Genomic DNA, 17572 nt, shown 5'->3' on the forward strand with positions numbered 1-17572 from the left:
GTGTGATATTGTACGCCCATCATTGTGTCACTTAGAGAACAAGAGGATTGAAAGCTCAAAAGCCTCCTCAGGACTTGGAGTCTGAGCTTGAGCTAATGAGCCTCTGTCTCTGAAAACCTATAAATAGGACAGAGGAGATGGGTCAGTAGGTGAAGCAGTTGTTGCACAAGCGTAATGAAGAGTTGAGCCTAGAGTTTGGATTGCCAGATCCCACATCAGCTGGACACACTGGTGTAAGCACTGACAGTCATAGGCCTATGGCGAAATGGTAGGTGAAGACCCCAGGATCTCCCTGCTCTCCACCTGGCTTATGAAGAGACTCAGTCCCAAGCTGGAAAGGCAGGGCACATTCAAAGGTTGTCCTCTGACCTCCACCAGAATGCACCTTCACTCACACAAAGACCTTGTGTAAATAAATCAACAGGCAAAAAGGGAGGCATCCAGGTAAGGTTCCTAAATCAGCATGTACTGGTCTTAGAAACAAAACAAGAAAAATGTCTGTATGTTTATACTTTGCCAACTGAGCCAGCTCCCCAGCCTCTCTGCATATTTCTTTGGCAGGGGGAGGGTTATTGTGGATTTGTTTTTGTTTGTTTGTTCTCCTGGTTTGTTTCTTGATGTTGTTTTGTTTCGTTTTGTTTTGTTTTGTTTTGTTTTGAGACAAGGTCTTGCTATGTATCTCTGGATGGCTTGGAACTTGCTATATAGACCAGGTTGTTCTCTAATTCACAGAGATCCACCTGCCTTAGGAGGCTAGGATTAAAGCATGCACCACTATTGCTGAATGCTGTGCATATTTCCTTGCATAGATATGCAAAAATGTACATGTAGGGCTGCCTGCAGGAGACATGACTCTGCTGCCAAGATACTTTCCTAATTGATAGATTTTTCTATTTATTTATTTATTTGGGTTGGGTTGGTTTTAGATAGTCTTGTGCAGACGAGGCAGACCTCCGACTCACTACATAACAAGGGTGACCTGGAACTTGTGGTCATTAGGCCTCTTACCTTGCAGCTCTCAGACTATCGGCATGTGTGGCTGTGCTTGGTATATGTGGTGCTGAATATGGAACCCAGGACTGTGTTCATACAAGGCAACCACCTATAAACTTAAGTTGTAACCTAGTTCCTTGTTTGTTGTTTTAAGACAGGGACTCTCTCATGCCATCAATGGAGGTGCATGCTTTTAATTCCAGCACTTGGAAGGCAAAGAAAGGCAAGCCTATTTCTATGAGTTCAAGACCAGCCTGATCTATATAGTGAGTTCAGGACAGCCAGGGCTATGTAGAAAGACCTTATATTTAAAGAAAAAAACGTTTCATATAGCCCAGGCTGGCCTTGAACTCATGATGTAGCTAAAGATGAACTTCTGATTCTCCTACCTCCATACATGTTTCTATTTAGTTTAACTCTGTATTGTGTGACTTGCTATTATCATGGAGTAAAACTAATATGTGAAGATAAATCAAGAGACTCAAAATATGATGTCAACCTCACAGCCCCTGCCCACACTCAGAGGGACCCCTACTTTGCATCTAAACACTAAGGCAGCCCCTACAACTCTGAGGTCTGAAGAAGGATGCCCCGAGTGTCTGTCTTCATTCTGATCTGCTCCTCTCTCCTTAGGGCCTTCCTACGGATGCTCTTTCCTGAGAAGCTGGATGTAGACAAGAAGGGCCGCCCCAGTACTGCTGGCTCCAAGATCAAGGTGGGCCTAGAGGTGGGAAGGGGACCTGAGAGGCAAGTTCCACCTGTCCAAACTCTTTTTTCCTTGTTCCAATGTCTGTCTGTTCCCTGTCCCTTGGATTCTCACTATGGCACCTTTTGATCTATCAGGTCTTCCTTCAGCTCTGCGTTTAGGAAGATAAGCCTAAGTTTGGTCCATCTGTCTTTCCTTCCTTTCTTCCTTCCCTCCCCTTTTCCTTCCCTGTCTTCATCCCTCCTCTTCCTCTTCTTCCTTCACTTTCCTTCTCTTTTTTCTCCCATCTCTACTTCCCTTCCCTTCCCTTCCTCCTCTCTCAGCCCTCTCTTCTCTTTCCCCCTCTGCTCCCCCCTCCCTTCCTTTCCACTTCCACCTCTCCTTTCCCTCTCCACCTTGTCTGACTCCCTTTCCCCCTCCTTTCCATCTTCCCTTCTGTTCATCCTTTCTTCCTTCCCGTGCTTACAGATGGAACCCAAGGTCTTACACATGTTGGACACGCACACTATCATTGGGCTACCCTTTCCAGACCACTTACTTTAAAGTGGAGATACAAATACATATCCACTATCACAGAACAGGCTGTCTTACCCATTTTAAATGTGTAATTCAATGACACATGGGCTATGTTTGCAGTGTTATGCAGCCATCCCTACCAGCCATGTCCAGACATTATCATCTTTTCAAATTCAGAATGTGTCCCCATTCAAAACTAACTCCACAGACCCTGAGTCCCATCATGGACATAGATTCTGTCATATAGATCTGGTGATTTTAAGGACCTCTTTTCAGTGGCACTGTCGAGCACATATCTGGCTAATGTCAGTCACAGAAATGTCCTCAGAGTCCATCCATGTTGGAGCTTGTTATCAGAATGTCCTTCCTTCTGAAGGCTGAATAATATCCTATGGTGTGGGATATGTTATAGTCATCTTTTTCATTCATTGTACTAAAGGGTTGGGTCCACCTTCTGTTGAGGGTAAATAATGCTGCAGGGAACATAAGGTCCCATCCTAAGGTCACATTCACAATTGTTTGTTGAGGAATTTGTGATGACAGCAGATCCTCACACGTACAAGGAATTAGCTCAGTCCTACTTGGCAGATGAAGAAGCCAATGATCAGAGACAGACAGCCATTAACTTATTCCAAAGTCACTGTCCCCTTGAAAACAGATGAAAGTTCTGGTTTCTTATTACTCAGTCATCAAATATCTCCTAAATACTTATTGTGTGCTAAGCTATGTGTTAAATGCAACAGACATGAGAACTCCAAGTTTGAGATTTAAGAGGTGGGTAGATCACCTTTAATCCCAGCACTTGAGAGGCAGAGGAAGGTAGATCTTGGTCAGTTCAAGTCCAGCCTGATCTATACAGTGAGTCCCGGGACAGCCAGGACTGTTATACAGAGAAATCCTGTCTTAAAAAAAACAAGAAAGAGCTGGGTAGATGCACAGTATCAGCCCTCGTGCTGAGAGCCCAGGGCATCATGCACACCTGTGGTTTGCCCAGTCACCTTCCCATCCCCTCTTTAATGACTATTTCTTGAAAGAGAAGAGCCAGTAGAGCCATCCTCAAGCCTTCCTCACTCCTGACTTTCCCTCTGCCTCAGAAACAAGCCAACGACCTGGTATCCACGCTGAAGAAGTGCACGCCACACTACATCCGCTGCATCAAACCTAACGAGACGAAGCGGCCCCGGGACTGGGAGGAGAGCAGGTGAACTGACCACCCTCTTCATGTCCCCCACAAGATCTAGGGACCTGATGGACCAACCACTTACATTTGATCCACAGACAAAGCACTTTAGGACCACTCCAGACTGGACTCTAAGTCCATCTTAAAATCCTCTAGGGGGTCAGAGAGATGGCCCAGCATTAAAAGGTGCTTGCTGCCAAACTTAATGATCTGAGTTCAATCCCTGGGCTCCATACAGTGGAAGGCAAGAGCCAAAACCTGCAAGTTGTCTTGACCACCACATGCATGCATGGGCACACACATAAAAATACAACTCAAAACAGCAAAACGTCTGTGGCCCCAAAGTTATACATTGAACTGACAGAGGCACCCCCCGAAACCCAATTCCCAGGTAACCCCAGCTGACTGTGAAATAATTAAAGCACAATTTCTCAGACCTAAACTCCAGAATTGATCCTTGAATTAACCTCCAGGTGAGCCCAGAACCTTCAGATTTGGTCCCAGACTGAGCTTAGAAACTTCTTGGGACTCAAAACTCACTAACTAAACTGCCCTAAGCTAGGCATGGTGGCTTTTATGTTTATTCTCAGCCTTGGGAGGTAGAGGCTGGAGTATCATAGATTCAAGGGAAACGTAAGCAGTAGAGCGACTCTGGCTATAGACAGATAGATTATGTAGACAGTTATTAGATAGGCAATATGTAGACAGATGACAAAATAGATACATAGATGATAGATAGATAGACAGACAGACAGACTGACCCATGAGATACCCCCAGCACAATCCAGGCCTCATGCCCCTAGTTTTTTCTGGACATCCCTCACTTTCTGGAGCTCAGGAAACCTCACTCCCACAGAGTGAAGCATCAAGTGGAGTACCTGGGCCTGAGGGAGAACATCCGAGTGCGTAGGGCAGGTTTTGCCTACCGTCGGCAGTTCTCCAAGTTCCTGCAAAGGTAATGCACTTGTCTCTCCTGCCTTAACTGCCTCTCCTATTGAAATGGCCAGCCAACAGGCCTGCTCCAAATGTCCCCACACCTGCATGACCTCCACCTCTAGGTATGCCATCCTGACCCCTGAGACATGGCCACGGTGGCGTGGAGATGAACGTCAGGGTGTCCAGCACCTGCTTCGTGCTGTCAACATGGAGCCAGACCAGTACCAGATGGGCAGCACCAAGGTCTTTGTTAAGAACCCTGAGTCGGTGAGTGTGTGTGAGAGAAAGAAGGATGGGAACCAGCAAGATGACTGATTCCAGATCAGGGTATGCCACAGAGTGAGACTGTGGGAAGGAAGAGAAAAGCTGAGGCAGAGAGGAAGGGAAGAAGGTGGGAGAATAAAGGGTTATCAAAAAATAAAGATGCAAATATGTAAAACTGTGCCTAGGAGGATTTAGTTGTAACATAGGAAGGAGAACAAAGTGGGGGAGGAAGAAAGAGAGGATGAGAAAGAGACTAAGAGTTCCAACTTCCTACTTATTGCAGGCAAAATTTCCACAAGATATTAACCCTCCAAAAACTGACACACAGTAGAAAAAAATACATAAAATAAAACGAGCTAGGCCAAAGCCTTCTTTTTCTTAAGACAGAGTCCCATGAAACCCAGGCTGGCCTCCACCTCATTGTGCATCTTTAAACTTTGTTCCTCCTATTGCTCCCTCATGCCCGGGGCACCACAGCCACTGGTTTTGGTTTTGGTTTTGGTTTTGGTTTTGGTTTTGGTTTTGGTTTTGGTAAGGTAGTTCTGGGGGTGAGTAGGAGGCAAACACCCTGCCAACTGAGGTACATACCAGACCCTCTGGTAAAGCTGTATAAGAAAAATTAAAGTTTGAGGTTGAACACAGTAGCTCACCCCTGTATGCCAACACTCAGGAGGCTGAGGGAAAGGACTATGCGTGTAGTGAGAGACCCTGTGTCAAAAAATTTAATTGTGATGACATTTTTAAGTGTGCAGACTTTAATTTGGGGGAAATTTACTAGGTGAGAACTATGAACACATGACAAGTTAGAGGTCAGTTTTTTTTTTTTAAAGATTTATTTATTTATTATATATAAGTACACTGTAGCTGTCTTCAGATACACCAGAAGAGGGCATCAGATCTCTTTACAGATGGTTGTGAGCCACCATGTGGTTGCTGGGAATTGAACTCATAACCTCTGGAAGAGCAGTCGGGTGCTCTTAACCACTGAGCCATCTCTCCAGCCCCTAGAGGTCAGTTTTTATCAGAATTGGGCAGAGGGGGAGACTGAATTATTTGTTGAGCTTTTTGTTTTTGACAAGGTCTCACTATGTAGCCCTGGCTGACCTGGAATTTGCTACATATACCAGGCTAGCCTCAAACTCACAGAGATCTCCCTGTATGCTGGAATTAAAGGTGTGTACCAGATGTGTACTGCGATACATCCCTTTAATCCTTTAATCCCACCTCTCAGAGGTAGACGCAAAAGGATTTCTGTGAGTTTAAGGCTAGCCTGGTCTACACTGTGATTTCCAGGGCAGCCAAGGTCAGGTGGAGAGAATCTGTCTCAAGTAAATATGCAAACAAACAAATAATTTTTGTAAATATTTTATTTCTTTTTATGTGTGCGGGTGTTTTACCTGCCTGTATGTCTGTATTCCATGTACATGCAGAACCAGTGGTAGCCTGAAGAGGGCATCAGATCTGAAGTTACAGAGAGTTGTGAGCCACCATGTGGGTGCTGGGGACCAAACCAACCCAGATCCTATGGAATAGCAGCCAGTGTTCTTAACCACTCAACCATCTCTCCAACTCCAAAAGTAATAAATAAATAAATAAATAAATAAATAAATAAATAAATAATAGGGTATGGGGGGAGGTAGGGGATTGATTCAGATGAAAAGAATTTTAGTAAAATGAAAGGAGAAAAACGATGATAGGTGGGCTGGAAAGGTGGTTCATCAGGTAAAAGCACTTGCTACCCTTTCAGAGGACCTAGATTCAGTTCCAGCATCCATGTGCTGGCTCACAAACATTCATACCTCTAATTTCAGATAAGTTAATGCTCTCTCTTGCCCAGATATTCATGTAGGCAAAACACGCATGCACATAAAATTAAAAATAAACAAATATTTAAATTTAAAAATGAATAAATCTTTAAAAATTAAAAGTAGAGAAAATGGCTAAAATAAAAGTATGGGCTGTTGAGCCACCTCAGAAGATAAAGGCTCTTGCCAATCTTGACAACTGAATTTGAGCCCTGGTTCCACACAGTGGAAAGTGGGAACTGACTCCAGAAAGTTGTCCTCTAGCTGCCACAAGTTCATCCCAGAAACACACACACACACACACACACACACACACACACGGCAAACCAGTGGTGGCAGTAGTATCTGAAGCTAACAAGACAAACCCACAATTCTAATCTAATTTAATTAGTGTATATGTACATGTGAGAGAGTTTGCTATGGGTGAGAGGTTGCCCACCAAGGCCAAATGAGAGTGTTGGATCCCATGGAGCTGGATGGCCGTGGGCTGCCTGACATGAGTATTGGGAACTGAACTTAGGTCTTCTACAAGAGCCATTGTTACTCTTAACTGCTGAGCCATATCTCCAGCACACCACCCCTGTTCTAATTTAATGCAGAGGGGCATGAGCCCCTAAATGGGAGGAATTTCTAGGTGTAGTCATGAGGAGAAAACAAAAACTATTTTGGATGGCGAGAACGTGGATGTGGCTCATTTGATGGAGTGCTAGTATACACAAAACCCTGGGTTCCTTTCAGCAGCCCATAAACCAGATGTAAAAGTGCACGCCTATCATCCCACACTTAGGTAGAGGCGGGAAGTTCAGGACTTCAAGGTTGTCCTCAACTGCATAGCAACTGTGAGGCTATCCAGGAGGGTCCATGGAAGTCAGGGACTTGGGAGATGCCAGGACCCACTACCCCTCCCTCCTATCCAGCTTTTCCTCCTGGAAGAGATGCGAGAGAGGAAGTTTGACGGCTTTGCCCGCACTATCCAGAAAGCCTGGCGGCGCCACATAGCAGTCCGAAAGTATGAAGAGATGCGGGAAGAAGGTGAGGGGCCTTCATGAGGAGGCTAAGTCTGGGGGCAAGAGGATTAGGGAGACGCCATGTCTTTTAACTACACACATGTCCTCTCAGCTTCCAACATCCTACTGAACAAGAAGGAACGAAGGCGAAACAGCATCAACCGGAACTTTGTCGGGGACTATCTGGGGCTGGAGGAGCGGCCTGAGCTGCGCCAGTTCCTGGCTAAAAGGGAACGAGTGGACTTTGCCGACTCAGTCACCAAGTATGACCGCCGCTTCAAGGTGAGACCTGAGTGGGTGTTCCCATGAGAGGTTGTGGCTCTGCTGAGCAGCCACACCAGAAGCATACCACCATGGGATCCAGATGCACCTGTGCACAGCTGTATGTTCCCCTAGCCTCCAGACATCTTTTCTCACAGACACACATCCACACGGAAAACCTCCACTGTGGTAGATACTGTTGCCCATCAAACATGCCCTCATGGGGCTGTAGTGCAATTGGCAGAGTACTTGCTTAGCATGCACCCTGTGCTCCATCCCCAGTACCATATAAACCAGGCATGGTAACTAATACCTACAATCCCAGCTCTCAGATTGCATGGCCATCCTCCACTATATAGTGAGTTCCAGCTCAACCTGAGCTATATGAAACCCTGAGCAGGGGTGGGGGGGACATCTCATGTCACACTGTCACACCCATCCACACTCTCACAGCTAGTAATAGAGCTATCAAGCCTGTCCTTGTGTAACGCAGACACACCTAACCATCAGATACACCCTCATTTTACCAGATACATCTGTCTACTATGACATATTCACTTGATCCAGAAGCCTATTCCACAGGAACACTTCCTATACCTGGCTTAGACACATGTGTCCATTCATTGAACCTGGACTTGACTCTGAAGTCCCTGTCTATATAAACACTCTTACCAAATTAAGGAGCCTTGTTCACAGGTACATGCCTGACTGTTCCAGAAATCATGACCAGATTAATTATCATGACCAATTAACCTAATCTAGAAAAATCCCTTATAGGCAAGCATGTATACACACACACACACACACACACACACACACACACACACACACACACACACACACACACGATGAGACGGTGAGATAGCACAGCAGGAAAAGGTACTTGCTGACAACCCTGAAGACCTGAGTTCAATCCCTAGAGCCCAGTTGGTGGAGGGAGAGAACTGACTCCCATAGGTTGTCCTCTCATCACGCCATGCCATGCACATGTTACACAGTCACAGATACACACAAAAAATAGCTACAAACTAACCGACATCCCCCACCTTCCTATACAACTCACAGATTCATGTGGTTCATATATACACATGCCCCTTACTTGTGACCATGACTTTTCTTTTTTTTTTTTTTTCATCCCTTTGAGCTAAAGCTGGCCTAAAACGTACAATCCTCCTGGCCTAACCTCCCCAAGCCCTGAGTTTACAAGTGTATCCCACCACAAAAAGACTGCTTAGGCAATATACTCTTATCCGCCTCTGTGATGTGTATTCACTCATTCAAGCAATCAATACCTTTCCCCCGAAGATAGGGTATCACTGTGTAGGCCTAGCTATTCTGGAACTCACTCTGTAGACCAGATTAGCCTTAAACTCACGGAAATTCATCTGTCTCTGCCTCCCAAGTACTGAGATTAAAAATGTGTGCCACTGCCAGGCCTCAATCCATACCTTTTCAAAAGCTGAGCTGAGGGCATGTGGCTCAGTGTGTGCTTGTTCTATCAGGAAGCATTCATGAACCCCAAAACCCACCAGGGAGCCGTTTCCAATGCAATCGAATTAGGGTCTTTTTATTACAAGCTCGGGCTAGGGCTCTCCTTCTGCCCAGCCCTCACACAGCATGGTGGGAAGGTGGAGCAGCCTCAAACCCTCAGCAGGACAAGATATTATAGGAAATGGAGTAAGTGAGGGATGTCCATTCCGGCAAGTATCTAATAGAATGACTATAAGCCGACAGGTGGGTGATCGGAAGCAAGACCGTATACAGTCACAAACGGGCTGAAAGCACATCTGAAACAGTCAGACTAATCTTTGATTGACTGTTGCTAGGAAGTAGCTAGAGAGTGAATCTGGGGTATGGGTCAAGGACAAGCCGAGGAGTCCTTCCTGGTACTTGGTGCAGCTTGGGTTCAGCTGCAGGTCAAGTTCTCAGGCTTTTTAAATATGTTTTTTCTTTCAAGATTGTCCCAAGATGGGAGTAGGTTTGGCCTCTAGTGCTTAAGCATGCAAGGATTCCATTCCCAGTACAAATGTATACACATGCATACAGTCTTGTGAACTTTTCCTAGAGAGACTAACAAATGCCTCTTTACTCCAAATAGGACACTAATGATAGACCAAAAAAATTATTCCATTAAAATATAGTTCAGTGACACGATAAGCTTATTTGAGTTATTTCCAGAGATTATAGAAGCACTGACAACTTAAAATTAGTTAGACCACTGAAGAAAATATCTAATTCTCCCTCACAAACCATTACCTACCTACAGATCTTCAAGGAGGGACAGGGCCACATGAATCCCTCACCTGAAATCAAATGTTAGTAGACCCAATCTTGTGCAGGTCTCTTTTTTTTTTTCTTTCTTTCTTTCTTTTTTTTTTTTTTTTTTTTGGAGCTGGGGACCGAACCCAGGGCCTTGCACTTGCTAGGTAAGTGCTCTACCACTGAGCTAAATCCCCAATCCCTTGTGCAGGTCTCTTAAGGATAAAGTTAGTTGTAGAGGGCAACAGCCATGTCATACCCAGAGGACAGCATTCCACAACACACACACACACACACACACACACACACACACACACACACTACATTTTCTAAACAATATAACCTCACCTTTATTCTATCTCTTACATTATTTAGCAATTCACACATAAAGAGATTTCCCAGTCACCTGCCCTGAAAGCTCCACCCTTGTCTAGAGTTGATCCTCTAGTGCCAGGCTGCCCATTCCCTTGGGGACCACCCATCAGCCTCTGGCTTTGCATCCCTGCAGCCCATCAAACGGGACTTGATCCTGACCCCCAAGTGCGTGTATGTGATCGGGAGAGAGAAGGTGAAAAAGGGACCAGAGAAGGGTCTGGTGCGTGAAGTTCTGAAGAAGAAATTGGAGATCCAAGCTCTCCGAGGGGTGTCCCTCAGGTAAGGCCAAGTGGCCACCTGTCCCTGTATTAACCCACCTGTCAGGTGTTCCTCTGCTGCCTCCTTGCTTGTTACCATGGTAACTTTAGGTGTTATACCTACTGCTGCCTTGTTGCTACCTGCCACATTCACTTGCCTCTTCTGTCATGATCTTCAACAAACTATTTAATGACATTTTTATTTGGGGGGGCGGGCACACATCACAGCACGAGTGGAGGTCTGTGCAGTCATTCCACCATATGGGTCCCAGAGAAAGTAACTCAGGTCCAGCCCTACTCTCATAATCTTTGTTTGGAGACAATTTCTGTCCCTCTTCCTACCTGACCTCTGATCATTCTTAATTACCACCTTCTCAGGCTTCTCCTTTTTCCTTCCCCCAACTTGATCCTCATAGATTGGACCCTATACATCCTGTCTTCCTGCACCCCCACTTAATATTCTCTTGCCTTTTCCCCAGCACCCGACAGGATGACTTCTTCATCCTTCAAGAAGAGGCTGCTGATAGCTTCTTAGAAAGTATCTTCAAGACGGAATTTGTCAGCCTTCTGTGCAAGCGCTTTGAAGAGGCAGCGCGCAGGCCACTACCCCTCACCTTCAGCGACATGTATGCCTCTCAATCCATAGCCAGCTTGAACACCACCCTCTGCCCAACCCCCTACCTACTGCTGGGACCCCGGCACGAGTGGGATGTGGAAGAGGGACCCCAACTGGTACACCCAAACTCCTTTCTCTCCCCTAGGCTACAGTTCCGAGTGAAGAAGGAAGGCTGGGGCGGAGGCAGCACCCGAAACGTCACCTTCTCTCGAGGGACAGGTGACTTGGCTGTGCTCAAGGCTGGGAGTCGAGCTCTCACTATCAGCATTGGGGACGGATTGCCTAAGAGCACCAGTAAGTCAGCGGGAGAAACAGAACTGGGCACCACGGAGTGAGGCCTAGGCGTGGTCACTGAAGACCAGTCAACTTTGTGGGGGTGGAGCCAGCGACTTAGGCTAGTCTAGAGAGGTCAGGGCCTCTAGAGTCAACTTGCCTTAGAGAAATGACCAATAAGAGGGAGAGAAACGTGGAGAGTGAGACATGGCCATTGAAGCAACACTAAGCAACCATCAACAGATGGTGGGGCGTGCCCTGGAGTGGGAGAGCTCAAAAAGTAGGTAAGAAATCCCCACTGGCAACTAGCATAGAAGAACCGATGAGCATGAGCAGGTGCGTGGTCTCAAGCTGAACCAAAGTGGAGGAGCGTTGGAGGACCTGGGCCAAGGACCTAGTCTGGCCGGGCCACAATTCAAACCTATTGCTGATTTCTTCTTCTTTCAGAGCCTACACGTAAGGGGTTAGCCCAGGGAAGACCTCGAAGGTCAGCGCAGGCTCCTACTCGAGCAGCCCCAGGACCCCCGAGAGGTAAGGAGATATAACTCTTAGTGACTTCCTTTGTCTGCTGTGGACTTAAGAAGCTAGCAAGACCAGTATCTGACCTTACCATAGTTCCTCTATAGACTACAAGATGCAGGATAAGCATAATTGGGAATACCTTTAAAATCCTACCCTAGCTAGTCACTGACTTCCCTAGCCAGTAAACTACATTTTATTTAGCCAACTCATCAAATTTATTCTTGCCTCCAGACTTCTGCTTGGATTTTCTATCTACATTTCCACACCACTTTTATCCCAGTCACAGAGTGCTTGCTTAGCATACAGAAGCCATATAAATCCAGGCGTGTCAACTGCACAGGGAGTGTGATGCGACCTGGCTACATGACATCCTGTCTTGAAAATAAACACACACAAACACACACATACACCACACACACACACACACACACACACACACACCACACATACAACACACACACACACCACACACACAACACATACAACACACACACACCACACACACACAACACATACAACACACACACAAACACACACACACAACACACACACAACACATACAACACACACACACACCTGAGCCCAGTATAGTGAACACTTAATTCCAGGACGCAGGAGGCAGAGGCAGGTAGATCTCTGAAAGTTCAAGGCCAGCTTGGTCTACAAAGCCTGTGCCAGACCAGCCAGGGCTACATATTGAAACCCTGAATCAAAGGTGGAATAAGAGGTGGAAGGGGGTGAGGAAAGAGAGAAAGAGGGAGAGAAGAAGGAAGAGGGGGAAGAAAAAGAAAAGGAAGAAAGAAACCCATAAATTCCTCATCAAGTAAAGATTCTTGGTGTATATAGCTTGGAGGCCTGAATTTGATCCTCAGAACCCAAGTGAATGTGGAAAGAGGGAACCAGCTCCATAGAGTTGGCCTCAGACCTCCATGTGTGTGCTGCACCATGTATCCTACACATATATCGTACACACATGCAATAATGATACATACTTTTTAAAGCCATTCATTCTACATCTTCCTACCTCCAAGGTTCCTCATTCAGATTCCATGCTTTTCTTTTTGTTTTGGTGTTTTGTGCATGTGTGTGCGAGCACATGTGTGTAACAGGATCTCAATATGTAGCACTGACACTTAAAGAGATCCATCTGCTTCTGCCTCCCCAAGTACTGGAGTTAAATGCATCACTATGTTTTTGTTTTGGAAACAGGGTCTCAGTGTGGTCCTGGCTGGCCTAAAACTTAGAGATCTACCTGCCACTGACTCCCCAAGTGCTGGGACTAAAGGCAAGCATCGCCACTCCTCGCCCTTACACACATTTCTGACCACACTGGGTTGAGAGTGGCTGCATCTTCTGTCAGGCTTAGAACTTAGAGATAACTCCTCAAAATGATCACAGCCATTCATGACAGATGTCTCTATCTGAATCAATCTATATCTTTGCTTCCTCCATAGGCCTGAATCGAAATGGGGTACCACCCTCTTCCCAGGTAAGGTCCCTACCCATGGAGATCACATCTGGCAGGAGTTCCCAGAGGCCTCCACGGGGCCCTCCATCCTCAACCCTAGGAGCCAGCAGACGTCCTCGAGCACGGCCACCTTCGGAGCACAACACAGAATTCCTAAATGTACCTGACCAGGGTGTGGCAGGGTAGGTGGGGAAAGATGAAGGGCACAGCCCAGGAGGTGGTCGTGGGATAGGGGGAATATCTAGGGCTGTGATGAGACCCATGATGTCCCCCGTACAGCATGCAAAGGAAGCGAAGTATAGGGCAGAGACCTGTGCCAGGAGTGGGCCGGCCTAAGCCCCAACCACGGACACATGGCCCGAGGTGCCGGGCACTGTACCAGTACATAGGCCAAGATGTGGATGAGCTGAGCTTTAACGTGAATGAAGTAATTGAGATCCTGATGGAAGGTTTGTATTCTGGGGCAGGGGTTGAGAGTGGAGAGTCTTCAGAACCCTGACACAGTGAGGCACTCACACTTTACTACACAGCCTTTCCATGCAAGAAGAGGGGCAAAGGCTAATGAGATGGCCCAGTGGATAAAGGTTATTACCGCCATACCTGATGCCCTCAGTTTTATCCTCAGGATCACACAATCGCATTATGGAAGGAAAGATTGGCCTTTACCTAAACACACACACACACACACACACACACACACACACACACAGGCTGGGGAGATGGCTCCATTGTTAAAGCTCTTACCTTGAAAACATGAGGACCAGAGTTCTGATTCCCAGATAGCAGTAAATGCTGGGTAGGCATGGCAGCATATCTGTAATTCCAGACTCAGAAGACAGACACAGGAACCTCAGAGCAAGGTTCTGACTGAAAGATTCTGCCTCGGTGAATAAGGTAGATGAGCAGAAGAGGATGACAGCATAGGGTCTCCTCACACACATGCAAAAGCATGCAATCCATGCAACACAGAGGTGCATATCATGCACACACATTATTGAAAAAGAAAGTGTAATAAAAAGCTTAAAGCTGAGTATAGTGGTGCACACTCATTGAAAAAAGAAGCGTAAATGAATAAATAGGACCATTCAGCTCACAGCCTCACCAGCGCCGCAGAGTCTTGATACCCCCGTCTCTGAACACTGATCCTAAAGCACAAGGTCTGTGGCTTCATTCCCACACTCCTAGTGCCTATGCATCTTTATTATTTTAGTTCATTTAGAGACAAGGACATGCCTAGAGTGGTTTTGAACTCGTGATCCTTCCTCCCTCGACCTCCTGTGTGCTGGGATGACAGGTGACCACCACATGCCAGGCTGGAACCTTTATTTTTGTCACTAACAACTGACTTTACAGATCTCTGACAGTGGGACGGAAGCTGAGTCTAGATGGCCCTGCCCAATTCCTTACCTCCATGCTCTGGGGTAAACACAGATGGGCTCCTCATACACTGCAAAAGTGGGTTGTAGGGCCTCCTGGATGTCAAGGGGACCTGGTTACTCCTGACTATACCTGGGGGGTTAAAGGACAGGATCTCTGGAAGAAGGTGGTTTGATAAAAGAGCACAAGTAAATTAACTAGAGAATGACAGACTGTGAATACAGGTCGGAGGTAGAGTACTTGCCTCACAAGCACAAGGTTCTGGATTCCATCCTTCTCAATGTAAGGGAGGGATTGGGGGAAGGAGGGGTGGGGACGAGATGGAAGTCTGGGTACAGGCTTAGTGGGTAAACTACTCAGCAGCAGAACACTGGCCTAGCAGGTATAAGGCCTTGGACTTGATCCCAGTGAACTTCATATCCAACTGCTGACAGTCATGCATGATGGCACGCACATATAGTCCTAGAACTTCAGAGACTAAAGAGGAGGAAGCAGAGTATAAAGCCAAGCTGGCTCAGTCATGGAGACAGAACCAACCTTCAATCAAAACAAAACTGAGTGTGACAGTTCATGCCTAGGGGTCAGACATAGGGGGCTAAGGAGACCAAGGACAACCTTAGCAGCATGGCACACAATGCACACATCTTTGTGTGTTTGTATCTGTGAGCATGTGTACATGGGCATGTGTGTCTGTGTACTTACGTGTGTGTCTGTATGTATGTGTGTGCATACACATGTGCATTCCTATGTTTTACTGAAGGTGCACAAGTGTCATGGTGCACATACAGAGGTCAGAGGGCAATCTAGGGTCTGTCCTTACTTTCCACCTTGTTTGAGACAGTGTCTCTTGTTGCTTGCCATCATATATGCCAGGCTAGCTCACCTAGAGTTTCTGGGGATTCTCCTGTTTCACCACTGAGCTGGAATAACAGATGTCATATACTACCACATCTGGCTCTCATCGGTTCTAAAAGAACCAAACTCGGGTCCTCACACATGTATAACAAGTACTTTCTCCACTAAGCCACTCTCCACCCCACACATAGTATGTTTGAAAACAGCCAAAGCCATACGAGAGCATATTTAGTTAATTAAAATAAAAATCTAAGATACAGAATAGTCATGTGGGCTTTCTCCAGTGTGCACTGGGCACTTGAAACTTTTCTCTCCCACAGATTCTTCTGGCTGGTGGAAAGGTCGGTTGCATGGCCAGGAAGGTCTCTTTCCAGGAAACTATGTGGAGAAGATCTGATCATCTATCCACACACCTGTCTGCTTGTCTTCCTGGGAGCCAAACCCTGCCAGTGGGAGCCTTGATTACCCTGTCTGCACTGGCCAGGCTTATGACCTCCAGCCCAGTGGGGGCCCTGTGTATAGGAGGATCACCACTGTAGCACCCCATGCCTGGTGCTGCCTTCCTATGGGTTGAATTGCTATCTAAGTCTCCATTTTATCATGTGTCCAATAGTATTTTCTGCAGAACCTACCTCCCAGCTGCCTTGTGTGCATGAAATGAATCATATCCTGCCCTGTGAGCTAAGTGCTGGGCACTGCCCAGGGTTAGGAGACTTCAACAATTAGGCCTTTCCACTTTTTCTCATCACTGAGGCAATAAACATATGTCAGGTAAAAACAAGAAGTAAATTACTGAGTTCTGGGCCTGGGTCTGTGACTTAGTTGTTAGAGTGCTTGCTTCTCAAGCATAATCCACGGTTTCATCAGGACTGCATAAAACGGCATGGTCGCGCATGCCTGCAATCTCAGTACTTAAGAGGTAGAGGCAGGAAGATGAAGAGTTCAATGTCTATATAGCTGATTTTTAAAAGACATTTAGTATGTGTGTGTGTGTGTGTGTGTGTGTGTGTGTGTGTGTGTGTGTGTGTGTAGATTCCAGGAATCTAATCAAACTCAGGTCATCAGGTTTAGTGGTGAAGGCCTTAACCCACTAAACCATCTCACCAGTCCCTACATAGCTGATTTTGAGGATGCCTTGGGCTACAATGAGATCCTTTGAGGAGGTGGGGGGAAGGCTGTCCAGAAAAGCCCATCTGGTCCTTTTTCCTTTTCTCCACTACATTTGCCTCAAAAAACCAACTTTGGCTGGAAAACAATCACAAGGAAGCAGCTGGGCCTCATTAGGCCTCTTGTTGGCCAATCATTCTACAAAAATTCTTAACAGTCCTTGAGTGAGGCTAGACCACTCCATCTCTGTGTTCTTTTACCCTTTAGTTTAAGATCAAGAATATTTGCTTAGCATGAAGTTAAACCCAGCTCGGAAAGAGAGAAAAAGAGACAGAAACAGAGAAACCACAGAGACAGACAGACAGAAACTTACTATGCAGGAGTTCAGGTTAGCCTTGAACTCCAGATCTGTTTTCCTTTGCCTTGTAAGTCCTAGAATTAAAGACATGTGTCCTCTGCCTGTTTTCACAAACCAGTGTTAAAAATTAAGATTTATTTTTTTTTTTGGTTCTTTTTTTTTGGAGCTGGGGACCGAACCCAGGGCCTTGCGCTTCCTAGGTAAGCGCTCTACCACTGAGCTAAATCCCCAGCCCCAAGATTTATTTTTTAATATTGTTTTCTTTTTGAGATTATAAACTAATTACTTTTTGACATTATAAAATAATCATTTCCCCCTTCCTAAATATATTAATACACGTGCTCACTCTGTACAATATCATTTGTATGTATGTGTTTTCAGGGCTGACCATTTGATATTGGATAACCAATTGGCATGTTCTTCTCTGGGGAAGACAA

At 46.0% G+C, this 17572-nt stretch overlaps 1 protein-coding gene across 1 annotated transcript in view; it reads left to right on the plus strand.

Moving 5' to 3' along the window:
* Myo1f (myosin IF) overlaps positions 1 to 16459 on the plus strand; it is a 50519-nt gene extending 34060 nt beyond the window's left edge. Inside the window, 13 exon segments of the mRNA NM_001108076.2 lie at positions 1627 to 1708; positions 3310 to 3416; positions 4252 to 4350; positions 4454 to 4598; positions 7318 to 7432; positions 7520 to 7689; positions 10436 to 10581; positions 11039 to 11185; positions 11321 to 11469; positions 11896 to 11979; positions 13425 to 13620; positions 13718 to 13887; positions 15991 to 16459. Of these exon segments, the coding sequence (NP_001101546.1) occupies positions 1627 to 1708; positions 3310 to 3416; positions 4252 to 4350; positions 4454 to 4598; positions 7318 to 7432; positions 7520 to 7689; positions 10436 to 10581; positions 11039 to 11185; positions 11321 to 11469; positions 11896 to 11979; positions 13425 to 13620; positions 13718 to 13887; positions 15991 to 16067 (1687 nt within the window). The 3' untranslated portion in view covers positions 16068 to 16459.
* The last annotated feature ends 1113 nt before the right edge of the window (positions 16460 to 17572 follow it).

This window comes from Rattus norvegicus, chromosome 7 (assembly GCF_021556685.1).
Source record: "Rattus norvegicus strain SHRSP/BbbUtx chromosome 7, alternate assembly SHRSP_T2T, whole genome shotgun sequence".
Taxonomy (NCBI): Eukaryota; Metazoa; Chordata; class Mammalia; order Rodentia; family Muridae; genus Rattus; species Rattus norvegicus.